We start from the raw sequence: 23,675 nt of genomic DNA on the forward strand, positions 1-23,675 counted from the left end.
CGGGAGGAGCAAGAGGAGGTTCAGGGACACCAGCTAAGAAGCCTCCACGAGCTAGAAACGATGCTGGCGATGAAAACGAAGGATTATGAGATACTGTGAAAGCAGAAACGACATGACTTGCTGATGGGGTCCGTGAGGACTGGGGTGGGGGGCGAAATCCAGGATGACTCTGACGTTCTGATGCAAGCAGCTGCGTGGAGGGTGGCGCCCTCCATTGAGGCAGTGGAGACGGGAGGACGAGGTCTGGGTGGGGACGCAGAGGGCAGTTTGGGGCGCATTGAATCCCAAGTGATTCTGAGACATCCTCATGTGAAATGGAGAAAGAAGTTGAAAAGATGATTTGGTATTTTTCTGGTAGAACAAATAAGGTAAAGTAAATAATAAAGGTTTTCATGTTTCTTCAGAAAGTGTTTCAATTCACATTCCTAATAACCACTTGCGTTTGTGGAGCGTGTGGTTGGCGCCCTCTCTGTACTAAGTATTTCACACATATTTCACTTAAATTTCCAAAGAGTTCTGTGAGGGAGCTGAGGCTCCAGAGCTTAGGGCGCTACGTGGGCTAAAGAGTGAGCTTGGGTTTGCACCAGGCGCCCTCAACTCAGAACTTGTGCTCTGCTGCTTGCTGGGGCGTCTTGCTGCGAGTGTGTGGCTCACTGTGACTTTTCTCTCTTTTCAGGGTTTTGGTTTTTGCACTGAATGTAGTCTAGACTCATCTTCACGGGCGTGTGTTGCCCCAGGATACTGTCAAAGGTAAGTGTTTTGAAATTTATATCCGCTGGGTGTTGGCAGTGAAATGGGAGCATCTTCATCTTTAAAAAGAAGAAAAGTATATTTTGACATTATTGCTCTTTTCCAGAGTTCTTACAGAAGGGTATTCAGAATGGCCTCCACATCAGCCCTTTGCAGGTCTATGTTGGGAGGTCCCTTTAAAAAGTACTTGTATTTAGATGGATAGTGACACATGGTGCCTCATTCTTTTATAAAGCTAGACTTTGTTACTAGGCTCAGCAGTTCTTCAGTTTTGTGTGAGTATGTGCCGGGCTTCTCTGCCCTCGTCTGTCCCTGCTCCGGTCTGTAGTCCACACTCCTGCCCGAGTTAGCTTTCTCAGTGGTAGATTAGACGTGTCACTCTTTGCTTAAACACCTCTCATGGCTCCCAGTTGCTGCAGATGTCATCCTACAAACCCCTTCAAACCTAATCCAATCAACGTCTCTGGCTTCTTTTTTAGTAAACCCTTCCTATCCCTAAGCCTTACCAGACCCTTTTCTATTTTCCAGATATTTAGTTATTTCTCACAGCTCTGTGCCTTGGTTTATGCTTTCTTTTCTCTTGGCTTCGAGTTTGGAAGAGGGGAGAAGAGTGCAACTAGCTGTCTTCCTTCTTGGATCTTTCCTGTTAACCCCTTCGCCCAGATACTCTTGGCAGAATTTCTTTTCCATCTATGTTCTGGGAGTACCTACTATTACAATAATGCAGCATTCATTGTTTTATATTAGAGTTATTTATTTGTATGTGTCCTTCACTAGCCTATAAACCCTTTGAGACTTCTTGGACGGGAATGAATTGTTGTTTTTTTAGCCAATTGGCTGCTCCTGGCACCTTACCTTGTTCAGTGCTGTACATATATTATTTAGTTTAACCTTTATAACATCTCCACCTGACCAGTTTATGGATGAAAATAATGAAGATTAGAAAGTCAGGTAACTTGCCCAAGATGACACAGCTAATAAACATCAAAGAGTAATGATTTTGCTCCTTCAAAACCAAAACTCATTCTACTACACCACACCAGCCCAGCACCATCTGGCATATGGTAGGGACCCAGTAAATATTTATTGAATTGATATCTATTGCAATTTAAGTGAAAAGCACTTTAGTTGATTAATTCAGTCGTTCTTACATAGAAATGTATTGAATACCTGTTAAATGCCAGGTACACACATTTAAGTAAACTGTGAATACACAGGTTAATGAGATAGCGTGCCTGGTATCAAAGGGTTGACAGTTTAATAGGGAAGGCATCTATGCAAAAGAGAAATCCAGTAAAGTGTTACAGATTCTCTACTAGGACTCAAACAAGGTCCACTGGGGACCCTGAGGAAGGAACCGTTGGTTCTCCCTAGAGATGGACCAGGAAATACTTTCTTGAATGAGGAATGGGGTGCTCCCTGGCGGTATCAGAGAAAGGAAAGGCAGAGGGAGTACTGCGGCCAGCAACACGGACACCTGAATCAGTCTGGCGTATTTGCGAAGTAAGAGTAGTGCAGTGTGGCTGAGACAGGCCTGGCCAGTGTCGCTGCAGAGACGGATGAGAGCGAAAGCCTAAGGGCTTTGAAAAGACTAACGTATTTGCCAACTTTTAGAGAAGCCCTAGCACAGAGGCTGTATGACATCACTCATATTTGGTCATTAACATTGGTTGAGTCCTGTCCTGTGTGTGCTGAAGCACTGTGCCAGGTCAAAACTATCTTTCAGTTGCCATGTATGACAAGCTGGTGACAGCTCTGAGGTGAAATGATATGCTGCAACAGAAATCAAATGCTTATGTTGTCATATCACCTTTGACAGCTTTACCACTTGGTCACCCCTCCAGTTAATTTTCACATAAGTGGACTTTGCCTTTACTTTTTCATCACTCTCTTAGCACCGATACGCTGGACCCTGTGTCACTTCCCAAGTGACACCTCTAGCTTAACCATATATTTTTGCATTGCCTACTTTAGTCTCCCTCCATTTTGTCAAAAGGAGAGTAAAACTGGCCTAGACCCTTAGACACAGCTATAAGTCAGCCTTCAAACAAGAATGTTATGAAGGTTTTTTAAGAAACCCATAAAAAGTATTAAATATAGTTCCAAAACAACAAAATAATGAGAGCCAGTTAAATAAAGGACAAACAGAAAAATAGGTATCGATATGACATATAGTCAATAGGCAGATTATATTGTCTTAATCCGGAAAGATTTTTAGAAATACAAATTGACTGAATGTTAGAAGGATAGAGATGTGGATTGGTGATGAAGGGAAGGGATTTTAAATAAGGTATGGACTGCGTTAGCCAGTTGTGTGGAGAGAATGGAAAGATTTGCCTGAGTGATGTGGAGTATAGTGTCACTAGAAACGGAGCTCAAAAGCTTATGAAGTAAAGTACATTATTAATATTATGGTAATGAGATAATTGGAAAGACAAGACTAACAGAAAACTGAACTTACTTCTGAAGAGGAAATGTTTCAGATGTAAGTTGGAATTGAAGGAGACCCAATAAATAATACTCTCTTCCCTGCCCAAGTTCTGAAGCAACAGAAATAGAGGATGAAGGAGTAAGGCAGGTGGAGATCAAAATTTCACTATTATCACTAATAAAATTGACATAGGAGAACTGGCTCATCTCTAAGGCCAAGTCAGCTTCCTACTACTGACCTGCAGCCCCTAACAGGTTTCCTTACCCGGCAGCACTAGGAGAGACCCGCGTCCTAGAAGGAAGGAGCAGAGCAGAGTAGGTACCCCCAAGGGGAAGGGGGGAGAAGGGACTGGACTCTGCAAGCCCCGTTTCTTTGTCCAGGCTCACGGATCAGAGCAGTCCCTTCACCCTGACAGCTGCAATCAGGGGTGGGGTACGGCCAGGACTAGCAGACAGACGTGCAGCCGCACATGGAGGTAGGCCGCAGAGTGGGGAGGAAATGTTCCTCTGCTAACACGCGCCAGCTTTTGTGTCTTAGTGCGTTGGTCTTGAGCAGTAAGTCTCGGTCAGCGGGGGTGTGCCCATCCCCTTTAGGGCAGAAGTGGTCACAGGGCAGTCCTTCCCCCACTTTCCTGAGGACACCCCCCCACTACCCACCGCTGTCCTCTCAGGTCTTCTCTGGGACCATGGATAGATTTTGTCCCCAGAGGATTCTAAAATGGGTCAGAACAGTATATAAATTATGTGAAGGCCAAGGCTAAACAAAATCATTGCAGCACTGTCCACACAGCCATCGAATTCAGAAAGGAAGCCTACCTACCTCCAGCCCAAGAGCAGTGTTTCTGATAAAATCATGTCCCCAGAACATGGTACTTAGTCTTTCCAAAGATTGTAGCAGAGACATGTAGGTAACGGAGGGAGGGCGGACGGCTGAGGTCCTCTTGGTTGGAGCCTCATCAAGGTGCCCACTTAGTCCATTCCCGTGTCCGCAATCCAGGACTTGGACACTTCCACCCAATTTTGAAAAATCTGCCAGCAAGAGGTTAAATTTGGTACTGTGCCTTTACCATACTGGCAAAAACTCAGTTAATGCACAGTCTTCTCTTTTAAAGATTAATATTTGAAACATCACCTCCTTTTTGCAGAATTTAAGGATTTATAGTTGTGGCAACCCCAGTTCCAAGTTCCCTCCTTTCCTCTTTAAGTTCCCTCCCTGCCTCCCTCTCTTCTCCCTCCCTTTTTTCCTTCCTTGTATGAAGTATAGTGAGGAACCTCTTAATTTCCATTTCCCCATTGAATTGTCTGTGTAAGCCTAGCACAAACAATTGAAACACGCATAGAAGTTCACTAGTTTTATAGCGCATGTGCTGTTTGAAATTCAGCTGCCTTGCAGCTTACATGCAGCAAATAATTGTTCTACTCACTAATATCTAAAAGGCTTGTATGAATTAAGTCTTTTTTTCCTGAAGTCTCATCTTTGCCTCAGCCATGCCTGCTTAGGAAAAGCTGTGCCTGCATAATTCAAGGTCAGACAGCAGCCTTCTGTACTTCGAAGCCACCCAAGCCTGCGAATGCCCTATTCCCTGTGCTGAGGCCGCAGTGGCCAGTGTGTGCTGCTGCCACTTGTGCAGCTGACATTTAGATGAGCTTTCAGTACCACCACCACAACCGGCTGGCTTGTTGCTCTGCAGAGGCTGGCAAAACCCCCAGGCCTTTGCTAAGGCTTTTGTGCCTGGTGCGTGCGGCATTGTCTCTATAGAAATAGCCATGCACCTGAAGGCAAAGTTGCCATAACTACAGTCACCACGAAGGTCAAAATACAGTGTGGCCTATGGATTATACACTAACTCGGCCTCAATAGTTCAAAGCTAGTACACAACTGTGAACACTCATGTAGTCTAATGTAAACCTCTACAAGGTCAAAACACTTTGCCCCCTCCCTGAAAACCAAGGCCCAAAGTCCTGGCTCCAACAGAAGCCTCAGAAACTCCACATGTATTTTACTCCTCATATTTTACTTCATGTCTATTTATCAAGACTCTAGTCTCATGGACCGGATGTTAGGGTCTTTGAGAGACCCCCAAAATAGCACTCTTTTTCCCTAGGCTGAGTTCTATATTAATTGAGAAATAAGATTACGGCACTTGGGAGACCACCTCTGTGATTAATAAAGCTGTTGGAGAATGTGGCTGATATCTCCAGGCAAAGGAACTTGTTAACACAGACCCTCAGAATTCAACAGACTTACCTGGTCACAGGTACTGGTGAGGGGCCAGGAGCCAAGGAGAATGCATGCTCCCTGGGGACCGCTGGCTTCCAGAAGGAAGAGAGAGAAGGGGCTGAGCTCATATATCGTTTCTCCTTCTGAACACACCATTCAGATAAGATCCTGTACGTCCTCTGGGATAGAGTGTGTGGAGGTGGAGAGGACCAGGAGTGAAGCTCAGGAGGGGAAAGAAGCAATCCTCTTTCCCAGCACATTCAAGTGGAAACGGCGCAGAAATAATGGGTGTGCCTTCCTTGGGCAGCCATGCCTACAATACGTCATCTATGAAATACAACCTCTATTTCAGTAAAGTGAAATAAGAACTGGAAGACATTTTTGAAGCAATTTGAATATGAAATCTTTCTAAATATGTTACCGAGTTTTTTTAGTGCTATCAATATCATTTTCAGAGAAAGAAGAATTCCGTTGTTGCACAAGTATCGTAAACAGGTGAGGGGTGAAACCAGCTAGAGAAAGCCTTAGAGCCCAGTTTGCACTAGAACCCAATTGCCAGGCCCCCAAGTTGCTGTATTCATAAAGAGATTTCTCTGCACAAAAAAGATACACTATCAAGCATCTTTTTAGCTTTCATATTTTGTAGCTATAAGCCTTTTAAAGTATTTGAAAGGTTTTAAAATATCTGTACCTGTATTAACTGGAGATTTGTTTTGTCAGTTGGAGTAATTATTCCTCAGTAATTAAATATTTAATGAGTTAATTTGAATGTTGCATAAACTTTTAGTAGTTTCCTTTTGGTACATTTTAATTCATAAAATTTTAATAAACTTTTACTTGACTCATTTTATTCTAAGGAAAACTTACTGCTTTTTATTGTCTTGCCCTATGAATAGCCTGTTCCCATATAAAAATAAATTAACTGACATTTAGTTTATTAAAATTTTCCTAAAATAAAACAAGTGGGGTCAGTCATTAGTGGCACCTTAATTTAAGTTATAAAATACCACGAATGTTGAGCATAAATTGTAAACCCAAGAAACCCAGCCAATTTCAGTAGCCTAACCTAGTAGCCAGCGTAACAGCTGGGCACTGCTCTATTCAGGTGGCCATCCTTTCTGACAGGTCAGTGTTTATGCTGAAGAATTAATGAAGATTTTCACTCTCACCGCTGCCAAAAGTCAAACAAATGAGAAAAGTTATCTCGAACTATTCAATACTGCAATGTCTTAAACCTTTCCTGACTGTCCTCTCCTAAGGTGGAGAAAATTCCCTCCCTACCTCTCCCTTCTTTCTTACCTAACACACACACACACACACACACACACACACACACACGTTACTTAAGGTCGTGCTTTACAGTATCTATGGTCTCGGTAACAGAATTTCAATGTAATCTTTGAAAAAAAATACAAATTTTTGCACTGAATTTCTTATGTATTTTTTCTCTTCTTACCTCTTTTAGGCAGTATTTGTGTGTTTCTGCAGAGTTTTGCACAGAGTCTGTTCCCATGCAAACCAATGAGGGAGAAGTATCGGAAGAAAGCAGTTCCAAGGTCAGTGAATTCTAAAGGTACAAGCAGTCTGAGTAGAAATTAAACAACAGGGGCAGTGGATAAGTGGAGTGGGTGTTTTGTTTTTGGTGTCTTTAGAAACTCGACCGATTTAAATCAGAACCTAACCTAAGATGTTTTATTATGCTACGTGACAAATTTAAAACAGACTTCACTGAACTCATAGAGAACTTTATGATTCATCTGTAGAGTGCTAGCACTTTATCTTTTAATGTTTCATTATGTAAGTTATACATATTTATTTGAAAATTAAAACAAATCAGCAGTGTATAAGGTACAAAGTAAAAGCCTGTCCCTTATTCCTACTGCACAGAGGCATCACTGATAATTTTTTAGACAGTTTTTATTACAAATTTTTAAATGGCAATTTGTTTGGTTTGGTTTTTCAAGCTAAAGTTTGAGTGACTATTCTTGTCAAACCCTGTCTGTAAATAGTTACCTGTGTGTTTATTTATACGTCTCTATATCTGCCTCCATGTCCTGCGTCTCCTTGGCTCGTTTTCTGCCTGGTCACATGGGACCCTCAGTGTCACCTTCACATCCCCCTTCCTCTCAGTATTGTCTCTGCCTCTCAGCATAGTCCTTCCCAGCAGCTCCGCGGGATCTCACACTGTCCTGAGCAGTGCAGCGCTGCAGCGTTGTCTGCTCCCCAGACCCTTCTCAGGGAGTCCTTTTGCTGCTGCCACTGCTGCTGGTACTGTCTGTGGGAAGGCTTATTCCTTCACCAGAGCAAAAGTGGAGAGGTGTCAAAAGGTCACCAGGAACGTCCAAAATACCATGCTCTGTGGAAGAAGCCAGGCCCAAAAAATCACATATTGTATGATTCCATTTGTGAAATATGCACAATAGACAAATCCATAGAGACAGAACGCAGACTGGTGTTTGCCAAGAGTCGTTTGGAGGGAAGGGAAAATGAGGAATAACTGCTTGATGGGTGTGGGGTTTCTAGTTGGGATGTTGAAAATGCTTTGGAACCTGAGAGAAGTGGTGGTTGCATAACATTTTGATGTACCAAACGCACTGAATTGTTCACCTTATAGTGGTTAATTTTATGTTATGTGAATTTCACATCAATAAATTATTATTTGTTTAAAAACAGGAAAATAGTGTCTGTGAGGGTTCCCATCAGACCAGTCCTTCCTGCCCATTGGCTGCATGCAGTGCTTCATTGAGTTTCAGAGAGGCCACCCCCTTCTCTGCTCTGTTATACTCATGCTTTGTGGGCTGGGCTTCAGAGAAGTACTGCTTGTGCCCCAAGTCTCGAGGTCCCTTATGAAAACAGCTCCTTCAGCTTCTTTCTGAATCCCCTCTCTCTACAGTCCATGGGTTGCTTTTTTCCCCATCAGATCTCTTCCTTCTTTCTGTAGCCAAAGCAGAAGCCTATAGACTTTCATCAGACTCATCTAGGTTCTGATTCTCACTTAGGGTTAATCAGAATCTGAGATACGCACACGTTCTAGGACACACACACACACACACACACACACACACACACACACTCAGGACACACAAGAAACATAGACCCTAGGATTTCTGAAGTACATATAAACCCTTCCCCAAGATGCTAAGTTACTAACTGATAATGAACTACGCATGTAAAGTTAAGGTAGACTGGACTCCTGGATCCTCTGGCTAATACATTCTCTGGAAAAGAAAATTGTGATTGGGACTTGGCAAGCATATAATTAGACTAATATAGAATACTTTATCATGCCAAAAATTCAGTTTACACCTTCTTTCTGAGAAAAAAAAAGACTGGCTTTCTTGATTCTTTTTTTCTTTTTTTTTTTTTAATTAAAGTTTATTGGGGTGACGATTGTTAGTAAAGTTACATAGATTTCAGGTGTACAATTCTGTATCACATCATCTATATCTTGATTCTTTAATTATTGAATAGTTATCAGTTTAGAATCAATTAGAGAAGAGAATAAAAGAACATTATTTTTATGCTTGGATTAAGTGGGTGCTTCTGTTATCAGAAATTGGATTGTAACTTTAACTTCATCAGTCTTAGTTTAATTTATGTTTTTATGATTTTTCTGTATTGTGCTTCGCTTTGTTTAAAACCTTATATTTGGAATGATTGGGTGATAATGCAAAAATTTATCATAGTACTATGATAGCATAATTTGTGGTTGTCTGTCAACAGAAAGCAGTCAGGAAAGGTAGCTGGTTTTGAGAAAAAGTGGAGAATTTTCTGCAAAACAGTGATTTGAGCTAAATCTATTTTTTTTCAATACATAATTCTGGAGCATGTGTTATCAGTGGATACAACAATGTAGCAAAAAGACATGGTTCTTACTGTCAAGGTGGTTGCATTTTAGTGGGAGAAACAAGTCTATATAAAGGTAACTATTATGGATTATGGTCAAGATGAAGAAAAGAAAAGAATGGAATATAGGGTAACTGGGAGGATAAGCTTAGGGTAGTCAAGGAAGGTCTCTCTGAGAAGGTGACACTTCACCTAAGAGCAAAAGGATGAGGGAGCGAGCTCCATAAAGAGCTGGAAGAACAGTGTTCTATCCAGAAGAAACAGCTTCAAAAGCACTTGGCTTCTTCCAAGAGCTGTTAGAAGTCTCATGTGGCCAAGTGGTAAGAAGGGGTGAGAGAGGGAGGCAGAGACCTTGCAAGGACTCAAAGGTCATGGTGTGGAATGTTGATTTAGTCTCTGTGCCCTGGGAAGCCATTGAAAGCTAAGCTGGGGGGGTAACATGATACGATTTGTGGTTTTGGAAGATCACTCTGGCTACTGTATGGACGGTGGACTGGAGAGAGGCAATGGTGGAGGCTGGGAAACCAGTGAGGAGTCAGTTGTTTTTATTCAGGTGAGAGAAGATGGCGGCCTGGGTTAGTGCAGTGGCATTAGAAGTGGAGGAAAGACAGACTTGAGCTGTATTTTGGGGTAAAATTGTTGTGACTTGAGGATGAATGGGAATACTTTTCGCATCGTAGAAATCAAGAGGTAAATTTTGAGAAAAAGGTAGTCAGTATTGTCACATCCTACCAGGAAGCCAAGGAGGTTGGTAATAGAGAAAAGGCATCTGGATTAAAAAACAAAACAAAAACTAATTTCAAAAAAGGACATAAAGCTTCCTGGGGAGATGGAGACATTCTGTGTCTGATAGGAAATAGGTATATCCATTTGTCAAAATTATACTGCTGTAATTTACAATTACAATAAAAATTACAATTTTCAGGTACATTTTACCTGAAAAAAACGGTAAAATAATAATAATCAGGTAGAGCTGGAGAATGGATGGATGGAAGTATAGATAAAACAAGAATGACAGCATGTTAGCAACTTTGAAGCTTGGTGATGGTGCATAGGGGTTCATTTGTGTTTATTTGTATATGCTTGACATTTTCCAAATAAGAAGGGTTGTTTTTTTTAAGATTTTATTGGGGAAGGAGAACAGGACTTTATTGGGCAACAGTGTGTACTTCCAGGACTTTTTTCCAAGTCAAGTTGTTGCCCTTTCAATCTTAGTTGTGGAGGGTGCTGTTCAGCTTCAAGTTGTTGTCCTTTCAGTCTTAGTTGTGGAGGGCGCAGCTCAGCTCCAGGTCCAGTTGCCATTGCTAGTTTCAGGGGCCGCAGCCCACCACCCCTTGCGAGAGTTGAACCGGCAATCTTGAGGTTGAGAAGATGCGCTCCAACCAACTGAGCCATCCGGGAGGCAGCTCAGCTCAAGGTGCTGTGTTCAATCTTAGTTGCAGGGGGCAGAGCCCACCATCCCTTGCGGGACTCGAGGAATCGAACCGGCAACCTTGTGGTTGAGAGCCCACTGGCCCATGTGGGAATCGAACCGGCAGCCTTCGGAGTTAGGAGCACGGAGCTCTAACCGCCTGAGCCACCGGGCCGGCCCCAAGAAAGTTTTTAAAAAGAACTTATTAATGGTCTTCAAGAGTAAGAGGGTGAGAAACCAAGTTTTATGAGCTAAAAAAAAAAAAAGAACACACCTAAATGATAAGAGTAAGAGTTGTGGCTATAGTCTACCACCTGATTTTAGGAAATTTGGAAGTAAATGGAGGAAAGAACAGTGAAAAGGAGGTGTTAGTTCAAGTGAAAGATTTTTTTAAATGGAGGAGGCCCATCATGTTTGAGAAAAGAAAGAAGAGATGAGTGGAGGAAGGCACAGTGCATTTATGGAAAGGATTCATTTATTGAGATTTGTGAGTTTGAAGGAACCTGGGGATTAGCAAGGCTGGTCCCCTGAGCTCAGGCCTGAACTGTTCTCTCTGACTCTCCTGTCTGGTGGTGGAGGGATGTCTAGAGGAGGAAAGAAAGTAAGTGGGGTTCAGCTTTTTCTTCATATTGCCTCTGAAATAGAAGTCATTGTTATTTGGAGAGTTTAGGGGACTTGCAAGAATTAGTTTAGATTTCCTAGGAAGAGGGACAATTTGGAATAGCATTTGTAGAGAAGATGCTAAGAATACTTGATACATGAATGAAAGGGTCAATGCAGTTTTAAAAATTACTCATATAAAGTGTGTGTGAGTAGAAATCAGGAAGGCTTATGGTTGGACAGGATTGGTAATGAAGTCTTCCTGGACAGTGTGAATTTTGATGTTTCTTTTGAAGAAATATTCTCTGAAACTGTGCAGCATCTTCCATAGCTTTAAAAAAAATTTTTTTTGGGAGAGAGATATTTGTTTAAGTTTAGAGATGGACTAAGGGTAATACAAGGTGTGATCAAACAATACAGTGAATGTTTAAATGAAAAAGAATTATTACAGTAAAAGACACATTGCCATAATCCCCGTCAAAATACTCCCCCCCTCACTTCAAACACACTTATCCCATCGTTCTTGCCACTTTCTGAAGCAGTTCGGGAAGTCTTTCGTGAGTGTCTTTAGTTGCACTGTCATGCCTGCCTCAATGTCCTGAATCATTTGATTTTGGGGAAGAGCCAGAAGTCGCACGGTGCCAGATCCAGTGAATAATGTGGATGAGGACACACCGTAATGTTTTTATTTGACAGAAATTGCCATACCTGAAGCGATGTGACGCGGAGCGTGGTCATGATGGAGGATGATTTACGGCACACTTTAAAACACACCTTTTCTCAACCATAGCTTACACCCGATTGACTGCACCGAACAGGTTGAAACTTGTTACACACTGTTACTAAGGTTTGATGTGCCACTTCCATATTGAAGATCCCTGCCTTTCTGTTGGATGGCACTCGGCAGCAGCATTCACTGTTTTTGTTGATCACAATGGAAAGGCTGCGTGTCACACATCGCTTCTGGTACAGCAATTTCTGTCAAATAGAAACATGATGGTGTGTCCTCATCCACCTTATTCACTGGATTGGGCTCCGTGCAACTTCTGGCTTTTCCCCAAAATCAAAATGATTCAGGACATCGAGGCAGCCACGACGGCACAACTAAAGACACTCATGAAAGAGGACTTTCAGAACTGCTTCAGAAAGTGTCAAGAATGATGGGATAAGTGTGTTCAAAGCAAGGGGGAGTATTTTGAGAGGGATTAATGGTAACGTGTCTTTTATTGTAATAAAATGTTTTATTTAAACATTCACTGTATTATTTGATCACATCACATATATGTTTTAATTTTTATTATTGGGGTGGCATTGATTAGTAAAATTATGTAGGTTTCAAGTATACATTTCTATAATACATCATCTGTATATTGCATTGTGTGTTCACCACCCAAAGTTAATTCTCCTTCTATCACCATATATTTGACCCCCTTTATCCTATTCTACCATCTCCTCTCCCCACTTACCTTCTGGCAACCACTAAACTGTTGTCTGTGTCTATGAGTTTTTGTTTGTTTGTCTTGTTCGTTTGTTGCTTTCAGTTTTATATCCCACATATGAGTGAAGTCATATGGTTCTCGACTTTTTCTGTCTGACTTATTTCACTTAGCGTGATAATCTCAAGATCCATCCATGTTGTCACAAATGGCAGAATTGCATCTTTTCTTATGGCTGAGTAGTATTCCATTATATACATGTACCATATCTTTATTCAATCATCTATCAAAAGACACTTTAGTTGTTTCCATGTCTTGGCCATCGTGAATAAGACTGCAATGAACATAGGGGTACATATATCTTTACCTGTTCTAAAAAATAAAGGTTTTTAAATAAATATGTATATATATATATATATATATACACACACACACATATATACCAAAATAAACATATATACCTATGTTTACACACACACATACATATGTATGTGTATATATATGTATATATATTTATATATTAAAAAAAGAAAATACTGCCACAACTTTTTATTATCGCCCACAATTCTGTGGTTGGCTGTGCTTAGTAGGGCAGTTCTTCAGCTCCAAAGTGGTGCTGGCAAGGGCTGCAGTCCCCTGGAGGCCCAGTGGGCCCGAAATGGCCCAACCGGCCCACTCACGTGGCTGGCAGCTGGGCGCTCAGCTTGAGGCTGTTGACCCGAGTGTCAATGATGTCGCCTATCTGACCTCGCTACGCAGCTTGGGTTTCTAACAGCATGGTGACGAGGATCCAAGAGGGAGCGTTCCAAGCATGCAGAAGCTGCAGGTATCTTAAGGCCCGGCCTCAGAAGTCACACAGCTTTCTGTGTGACTTCCTCTGCATTCTGTTGAATTAAAAGCAAGTCACTGAGCCACTCCAAATTCAAAGGGAGGAGAAACAGACCCTACCTCTCAGTGGGAGGACTGGCAGAAAATTGAGGGTCATCTCTCACCCCTGACACAGTGATCCGTGTTGGGTGCAGGTTGAAGAGGAGGTGAGGGTGGACACCAGATTATTGTAGGCTAAGGAGGTTCAAGACGAGGCAGCAGATTTCTAAAGCATGGGAATGCGGTGGGCGTTTTACTTTATGATTTGCTCTCTTATGAGAACTGGTGCTGACGTCGAGGTGGAGACCGGAATATCTGTGTCTTGACACTCAAACTCTCTGAATAAAGAGAATCTGATGGGCCCAGCCAAGCCTGTAGACTGACTTACATTGGGTCTTGCATTCTCAGAGTAGGATGGCAAGGACCATGCGTGAAGAAGTGATCCCGTAGAAGGACATGAATCAGGAGGCAAGGCCAGCCTTCCTGGGACAGTCTCCAGGCAGTGCTGATGTCATCTTCCTTTATGTTTCTTAACCAGGATGGATTAGAATTCTTAACTTCAGCTCCACGGCTACTTCTCACTTTAAATTTAGTGGAATTTATATTGCATTCTAAGTAAGTTGGTGTTGGCTTATGAGTTGTAGAGATTCTGCAGCATTAGGCTTGGAATGTTTTTTAAGTGAAATCTAAGCAAGTGTAGTAACAATGATAAAACTGAGCAGTTGGTTGTTTGTAATCTCATTCTCTGTACTTTTTTTGTATATTTAAATATTTTATAATTAAAAAAATAAGCTCCAGGGTTTAAGAATTATAGCTGTAGATTTAAGTGCCCATGTGCCTCTATTAATTACTGCAAATAAAAAATATTTACTGAATCAGGAAGTCAATATTTTAGCTATAATACTCTATACAAAGAATTAATTGAACTATTGATTGGCTTTACTTTAAAGAGAGTTTGATTTAGTGTAGGATATCCCTACCTTAAACTGAATCTGATTTAGCAAATTATAACAAGATTTCATGGATTTTGATATTTTAAGAGCACACTGGAAAAGAAACCGTGCTGGATAGGTATTTTTCCCATTTGTTTACATAGCTGGCAAACCGCATAATTTGGGTTGGATTCCAGGTCTGTCTGACTCCAAAGGTCACCCTGAAGAAGCAATATGGTAGAGTAATCAACTCTGTTTCCTTATATCAGAGGAACTTGTTAGAAAGCTCACCTGGGTATAAAAGAATGCACATGAGGGGAGAGGGTGCTTTGTGCATATTAAGGGTCACACACTTCCTGAGGGGAATTGTTGGAGCCCTGAGATGTGTGTGTGAGACGGTGGGGGACGAGGTTCGAGGCGGAATCCGGTGCAGGCCTCGGGGGCCATGGAAGAGGAGAAACCTGGGCTGCTGTGTGTTAGGCAGAGCACTGTGGCAGCAGGGTGGAGAAATGATTACAAACAGGGTTGAAAGTGGACACAGACCATTTAGGAGTCTCCTCAAGAGGATGGGGGAAGGCTTGAAATCAGGCGGCAACAGTGTGTCTGAATCGGGAGAAACGCTCAGGAAGAGTGGAGTGGGGCACGGAGATAAATCTGCAGTTTTTGGCTTGAAACAGTGGGTTGAATGAAACCGTGTACTATAGGAGATAGAACATGGTTGGTTGTAGCTGTTGTTACTGTTGTTCTTGTTTTTAACTGGGTATGCACGGGGGGTTTGGATCTTGAAATATTCGGGCACTTCCAGACATCCCAGGAGAAGGTATTTAGTAGGAATTTTGGAACTCCTTGCGGCGGGGCACATCTAGGTATATATTTGGGAGTCGTCAGCACGCAGGAGTGGACGGGGCCTGGGAAATGAGAAAGGCCCAGGTATATTCTTGTAGGACTATTACAGGCTGTGGGTCACACCGTAGTATGTATACATAAGAATCGTAAGAATTACCTCAGGTATTTTTCTTTTCTTTTTTTTAAACAGCTTTATTAAGGTATGTTTCACCTTAAAATTGACCCACTTAAAGTATACAGTTCACCGGTTTTTAGTATATTCACAGAGTTGTACAACCATCACCACAGTCTAGTTTAAGAACATTTTCATTACTCCAAAAAGAAATGCTGTGTCCATTAGAAGTCACTCCCCATTCCGGTTCCTATTCAATCATACAGTGTGTGTTCTTTGTATGTAAGACTTCTTTCATTTAACATGATACTTTCCAAGTTCATCTGTGTTGTCGCATGTTGACACTCATGTAGCATGTAGTTCTTAATTTCTTTTTAAAGCTGAATAATATTCCATTGTGTGGATGGACCACATTGTGTTTATCTCTTTATCCGGTGATGGACATTTGGGTTGTTTCCACTTTTGGCCTATTATGAATAATGCTGCTGTGACAATTCTTGTATAAGCTTTTGTGCAGATACATGATTTGATTTCCTTTGGGTGAATAACGAAGAGTGGAATAGCTGGGTCATATGTTAATGTTATGTTTTATGTTTTGAAGAACTGCCAAACGTTTCCAAATGAGTGCACCATCTTTATATTCCCACCAAAAACATACGAGCATTCGAATTCATCCACGCTCTTGCCAACCGTTGTCTATTTATGCTAGTGGACACACAATGCTATCTCACTGTGGTTTTGATAGGCAACTTGCATGCCTTTTAAAATGAAAGTGCCCAGGCCCCACTCTGGACTTACTGAAACAGAATCTCAAGAGTTGGGACCCTGGGATCTATTTTTACAAGCACTTCAGGTGATTCCCATACCAGGAGTAAGGAGACCACAGCTAAACTAAGGGGCACTCAGAGGAGGAAGAACCAATGAATGGTTAAAGTTCTCTCTGAAAGGTAAAGCACACACAAACTTCAGAGTAGGTTTACATCTGCAGAGGGAGAACAAGGATTGCGTTTGGAAAGGGCTACACAGGGGGCCTCAAGGCTTCATTGTACCTGTATTTCGTTCCTTTAAAAAAGAGAGAGGGAAAAATCTGAAGCAAATATGACAATGCAAATATGTTAAATCTGGATGATGGTTATACAGGTGTGTTTGTTATTTTATTCTTGTACTTTTCTCTATCTCAAAAAATTGTCCTAACTTATAAGAATAAAAATTCTGTTTTTGTTACAAGAAAATCCCTGTAGCTTCAACACAATTTATTCTTGTTTTTGCTGTATACAATAAGGAAGGATAAAAATTACTCTTTATTCTACGAACCATTCTCTCAAATGCATGAAGACAGTTCTCATGTTGTTCTTAAAAACCTGGGTAGGTTGTCCAGAATTGGAATCGTCACTCTCCAATTATCAGGGACTCAGACTTCTCTTTTGTTCTTCCATCTTCAATATGTTGTTTCCATCTTGTATTTCTAAGGTGGTTCCCCCAGTCCCAACCATCACATCTATATTCCATCTAGCAGAAAAGAGAGACCTTGAAAGTCTTCCTTTGAAAGACTTCACGGAAGTTGTACATTTTATTGTGCTCATATCAGTTTGACCAGAATTTAATTATGACCAGAATTATGGCCACAATAAGCTTCAAAGGGTGTTAGAATATGTGTCAGCTAAAATTTGTAGGTTCAGTTGCTAAACAAGAAGTGCTTCTTTGTCTAAAATCAGCCACATTATCCAGTACACTGCTATTCTGATCTTGCCCATCCTATTGTTGTACAATTGATTCTTTTGAACCTAAAGTATAAGACTTTACAATTTTAAAAAAGTTTTTCAAAAGATTAATGTAATTAATTGAGGGAAAGGAAGATTTTTCAGTAAATGGTGCTGGAGCAATGAGATAATCATATAGAAATACACGAATCATGATTCCTATATACAAAACTTAATTTGAGATGGACCTAAATATGAGGGCTAAAACTGTAAAGCTTTTGGAAGACAGCATAAGAGATGTCTTTATGACCTTAGGTAAATTGTGAAAAGCACTACCACAAAGGAGGAGAGTTGTTCAGTTGAATTGTATTAAAGAAATTTTAGATGTCTGCTAATCAGCTGACACCATTAAGAATGTGGAAAAACTACAGACTGGGAGAAAACACTTGTAATACATTTATGTAATAGAAGCCTCATGCCCAGTATACATAAAGACTTCCCAAAAGATCAATAAGAACAGGTCAAAGAATTCAGTTGAAAATATGGACAATAAAGACATAAGTAGGCGTTTCACAAAATAAGATCTCCAAATGGCCATGAAAATAGGATATTCAACATCATTATTTATTGTCTGCTGTTGAAGTTCCAGTGCAGATGTAAGAAAACAGTCCTTGCATTTTCTGTCTGTCTGATTGTGGCAGACAAAATTGAATGGGGGAATGCAGTGAAAAAACACGGGAGTTTTTACAACTCAGAAATTACCTTATAAACAGTCAAAGACCCTGTTTTACTATAAAACAGAATTTAAAATATGAGTTTGCAAGAGAAGTGTTGGAAAATTACTCCCCTACATCCTTGGCCTTCTATTGATTCCACTTTTAAAAGCTTTAGGATTAAAACTAATTAAAGGCAAATTATTGGTTTTTTAAGAAATTATTATTCATGAGGGAAATGCAAACAAACTATAATGTGATACCATTATACACTCACCAAAGTTCAAAACACTGACAGTACTAAGTGTTGACAAGAATGTGGAGCAACTGGAACTCTCATACATTGTTGGAAGGAGTGTAAAATGATGCAACGACTTTGGAAATGTTCTCAAATTTCCAATAAAGTTAAACATATGCCTGTCATGTAACCCAGACATTCCATTTCTAGGTGTATACCCAATAGAAATGACTTCATATGTTCACAGAAAGACTAACATGAGAATATTCATGGCAGCTTTATTATAATAACCTCAAACCAGAAACAGCCCAACTACCCATCAACAGGTAATTGAATAAACAAATTATAGTATGTTTGTTCTATGGAATACTACGGAATTAAAAAATCTGAACTTCTGATGCATGTAACAACATGGGTGAATCTCAAAAACATGGAATGAAAAAAGGCAGAAACAAAAGTGTACATCCTGCCAGATTCTAATTATATAAAGTTCATGAACACGTAAAGCTCATCTGTAGTGATAGCTCATCATGAACACGTAAAGCTCATCTGAAGTATTCTATGACCTGGGATTTGTGGGGGGTTATTCAAAGGAAGGGACATAGGAGAGTTTTCTAGGGAGATGGAAACGTGCAGTGTCGCACGTTTGGTGGTTACATGGGTACAACCCTTTCTAGAGTTCATTGAGCTCCAGGTTTGTGTATTTTTCTGTTTGTGAATTATACCTCAATAATTAATATAAAAAACAATTTTAGGAGTTTCCATCTTTTGTAGTCTGCTGAGACCATTTTGAATATTGACTCTGTCATCCAATGTGTTAGCCGTCCTACTCAGCTTTATATTCCAGGAAACATACTTGCCTTCTTTGTAAACTGCCTACAGTACCTGGAATGGAAGAGGTGGTTGGAAAAGTATCACACTTATAAAATGTATAGGATTTAGCAATTAATTTCATATGGAAGAAAAGGAAAAGGAGGAATGAGGAGTGAAATCAGGGTTTCAAGCTAGGTGACTAGAAGGATGGCAATATCAGAAATAGGAAACATAAAAAAAGAAAGAAGTTGGGGGTGGGGAGCGGATGAATTCTATATAGAACAGAGTTTGCGATGCCAGCATACTATTCAGTGGCAGGCAGTGTCTGTCAGCCAGGTGAAAATATGGACGTGGAAACAGGGTAAGCCAGGGCTGGAAATACAGAATTGGAAAGCACTCAAATGTGATAGTTGAACTGTGAGATTAGATGAAATTGCTGTGGCAGAATGTGAAGAGAGCAGTCCAAGGACAGAACCTGGGAAACTAGTTAGAGAGGAGTAGAAGAGAGAGAAGCAGAGATGAGCAGATTAGGGCCTGGAAATCTTCATCAAACATCTTCTTGTGCCAGGTTTAAAAATGAGTAAGATATTCAAAGTCTCTGTGTCAGAAATTTGCATTTTTGGTGGTGGTGGTGGGGACAGATAACAAAACACATAAATTAGGTAGTGCTCTGTCATGCTAGAGAGGGACTGAATGTGGAAGCTGTTTTAGCTGTAGTGGCCAGAGAAGGTATATTCAAAGAGATGGCACTTGAGCTGATGCCTACATGGTTTGAAAGAAGCTTTCAAGTAACAATAGGAGAGTCACACTTTCTAAGTCGAAGGATGAAATTCAAAGGCCCTAATACTGGGTGAGAGAGAAGAAAAGAAATGGAGAGGGTGACCCAGTGCAAGACAGAGGAGATTTTCAAAAGGGTGGAGATGGCTCCTGTATCAGATGTTACTTAGGGGGCAAGAAGAAATAGGGACCCAGAAAGGGTATTCCATTTAGTAATAAAGAGTCATTAAGAAGTGAAAGCAGAGACTCGAACAGATATTTGCCCACCCATGCCCGTAGCAGCTTCATTCACAATGGCCGAGCAATAGAACCAACCCAATGTCCACTGATGGATGAATGGATAAAGAAAAGGTGGTATTTCCATACACCAGAGTATGATTCAGCTTGGAAAAGGAGGGAAACTCTGACATGTGACAACATGGATGAGCCTTGAAGACATTATGCTCAGTGACATACGCCAGTGACAAAAGGACAGATATTGTTTGACTCCACTTATATGTGGCACCTGGAGTAGTCATATTCATAGAGACAGAAAACAGAATGGGGTGCCAGGCTGGGAGGGGAGAATGAGGAGTTAGTGTGTAATAGGTATGGAGTTTTAATTTTGCAAGATGAAGAGTTCCAGAAGTGGATGGTTGTACGACAATGTAAATATATTTAATACCACTGAACTGTACATTTAAAAATGGTTATAATGGTAAATGTTATATTAAGTATATTTTACAATAAAAAAAAAAGTCATTGGGACTTTTGCTTCTGGGCAAGATGGAGTATCAGGGACAGAATTTACCTTCCCACTAGAAATAGTTTTTTAGATAGACAAAAATGTATTAGAAACAATGGTTTGTAAGACATTGGACATTAGGTAATGAAGGACAATGATCGCTGAGAAATGGAAAACAAGGTGAGTCCTCTGACTACCCCAGCATGCTGGTTTGAGAGAGCTTCCAGGCTGTGGTGCAGGAAAGGGGAGCCCAGGCAAAGCCCAACTGACCCTCTCAGTTGAGGCAACCTTGCTGAGGGCCTGGAAGAGAAGGCAGCTCGAGTTTGGATAGAGTTCTGGAGTACTAAGGTCAGAGTATTGGAGAGGAAAGTTCTGTGTAGGATTCACGTGGAGTATTCAGCAGCGTACTTTCGGGCACGTGCATACGCGGAGACTACTCATGGCTGGGGTCGAAGGGGGAATCCGTTTAAGAGGATTAGAAGGAACAGGGCCTAGCACTCCCAACAGTGCACATAATAGTGCCTGTTTCTGCAGGCTGGAAAAGCTCATAATTCATGGAGCATTAGGTAGAGACTCAGTAGTGGTACTAGGAGAGTTCTCACTTCTGGGGAATAATTAGCCCTAAGCACTGCTCTGGTCAGACCTAGCAAATCCCAAAAGCAAGACCCAAAAGGGACAGACTGTTTCAAAATAATTTAACTGTGTCCTAGGACAAAGCTCAAAAATATGCATAAGAATATGCATTAGCACCTCACAGAGTAAAATTTACAATGTCTGGTATCCAAGCAAAGATTATCAGGCATGTAAAACCAGGAAAATACAAACCATAGTAAGGGGAAAAATCAATTGATTGAAACCAACTCATCACTGACACAGATTAGAATTAGCAAACAAGAATATTTAAAAACTTATAGCTGTATTTCACACGTTCAAAAAGTCAAGCAGAAACATGGGAGATATTAAAATAAGACCCAAATCAAATTTCTAGAGTTTAAAACTATAATATCTGAGATGAAAAACACTGGATGGGATTAGTGGCAGATTAGACATTGCAGAATAAAAGATTGGCGAATTTAAACACATACAAATAGAAACTATCCAACATGAATCAGAGAGAAAAAGAATAAAAATCAAAAAACGAAAAGAGCATCATTATGCTCTGGTCACCGTCAGGCAGGCAACCTAATTAATATACATGTGATTGGAGTCTCTGAAGAAGAGGGAGGGGGCAGAAAAATACCTAAGAAATAATGGCCCCCAAGTTTCCAAATTTGATAAAAGCTGTAAACCCACAGATCCAAGAAGTTAAATGTGTTTGAAGCACAAGAAACACGAAGAAAACCATCATAATGAAGTTACTCAAAACCAGTGATAGAGAAAAAGCTTAAAACCAGGGGAAAAAGACACACTGTTAACAGAGGAACAAAAATAAGAATTTCTCATTGGAAACAATGCAAACAAGAAGAGAGCAACCTCTTTAAAGCACCAAAAGAAAAAATTGTTAATCTTGAACTCTATAACCAGTGAAAATTTCTTTCAAAAATGAAGGAGAAATAAAGTCTGTTTGAGACATACAAAAGCTTGACTAATTCATCAGTAGCACTCCCTTACTACAAGAAATGTTAAAGGGAGAAGGAAAATGATGCCATAAGGAAATACGAATCTACACAAAGGAATGAAGAGCTCAAGAAATGGAAACTACATGGGTAAATATATAAAACTTTTCTATTATTTCAATCTCTTTAAAAGAGAATTGATTGTTTGAACAAAAACAGTACAAATCACTGTGGGTTTATAACATTTATATCTGTCTGTATAATGTACGATGACAGTAGCATAAAGGCCCGGCGGAGGGACATGGAAGAATTCTATTGTAAGGTTCTTATGTATGAATTAGTACAGTCGTGTCGCTTAATGACGGGGTCCGTTCTGGGAAACGTGTCATCAGGCAATTTCATCGTTGTGTGAACATCGTAGAGTGTTCTTACGCAGACATACGTGGTATAGCCTACTTACACACCTAGGCTGCACAGTATACTCCTATGGGACCACCATCTTATGTGTGGTCTGTCTCTGACCAGAACAAAAAGACTACTGTCGTGCGGGAGACCCTGCTCGCTGCGCCATTTGTCGTGCGCGGCGGCCTGCGGGGTCTCTGGTCCCGCTCCTCACATAAGAACGCAGGATATGGTGAGGCCAAAAAGGAACACCCACGGAGCCATAGGTAGGGGAGTCATACCACTATGGTCTCACTGGAGGCTGGGCCCACCGGACGCCAACCTACCGTCCGCCTTTCCGCCAACCGACTGACAGACGACTCTCCTCCACTCTCCTCGACTCTCTTCCGCTCTCTCAGCTCTCCTCTTCCGCTCTCCTCGGCTCTGCTCGGCTCCTCGGCAATCCTCGGCAATCCTTCATAGCCACAGCAGTTATACCAGCGGCCAATCGGCCAACCGGCCACAGCCGACGGCCAATCAGCCACAGCCGTCGGCTATCCACCACCCGAGCCAGCACCCTTCCACGTGAGGCCGAGAGCCTGTAAACTACTCTCTGGGGTTCTGTCCCCACAACTACTTTTACTCCTGAGAGGAAGAACAACAACAAAAAAGATGTCTATTTTACCACTAATATTCAATGTTGTGCTGGAGGTTCTAGCCAGGGCAATAAGGCATAGGAAAAAAATAAAAGAAAAGAAAAAGCATCCAGACTGAAAAGGAAGAATTAAAACCATCTTTATTGTAAGTAGCTCACATGATTGTCTATGTATATCTGATGGAATCTACAAAAAAAGCTACTAGAACTAACCAGTGAATTGAGCAAGTTGTGGGATACAAGATCAATGTACAAAATCAGTTGTATTATATTTCCATATACCAGTCTCGTGTGTTCCAGCATCACCAAGCAATTCTTCAGTTCTCAGCAGACATTGAATGGGTGTCCTGTAACTAAATTCTGACACTAAATTCTGACCCAGAGATAGAATTAGATCCCACAGATTAAAGGCTCAGTCTTGCAAAACTGCCCCCACTTCAGATGCCAATGATAAGTCCAGGTGGTTTACCTGTGCTTCTGATAGACTGGCTGTAAATTGGGGGTTCGCACGACTCTCTCCTCAGGTTTGATTAATTTGCTAAAATAGTCCACAGAACTCAGAGAGATGTTTATTACATTGACCAGTTTATTATAAAGACTATAAAGGATACAGGAGAACAACCAGCTGAAGAGGTCACATAGCACAAGGTCTGGAGCACAGGGGCTT

The 23,675-nt window shown here is 41.1% G+C and overlaps 1 protein-coding gene across 6 annotated transcripts in view; it reads left to right on the forward strand.

Annotated features, from left to right (window-relative positions):
• Window positions 1-23,675, forward strand: part of TNRC6B (trinucleotide repeat containing adaptor 6B) — a 218,476-nt gene that overhangs the window by 51,019 nt on the left and 143,782 nt on the right. For all 6 annotated transcript variants that reach the window (XM_019734462.2, XM_019734463.2, XM_019734464.2 and 3 more), the window contains 2 exons: window positions 677-750; window positions 6,867-6,957. In XM_019734462.2, the coding sequence (XP_019590021.2) occupies window positions 677-750; window positions 6,867-6,957 (165 nt within the window). The remainder of the gene's footprint in view (window positions 1-676; window positions 751-6,866; window positions 6,958-23,675) is intronic.

The sequence above is a fragment of the Rhinolophus sinicus genome, linkage group LG02, assembly GCF_036562045.2.
Source record: "Rhinolophus sinicus isolate RSC01 linkage group LG02, ASM3656204v1, whole genome shotgun sequence".
Lineage (NCBI taxonomy): Eukaryota > Metazoa > Chordata > Mammalia > Chiroptera > Rhinolophidae > Rhinolophus > Rhinolophus sinicus.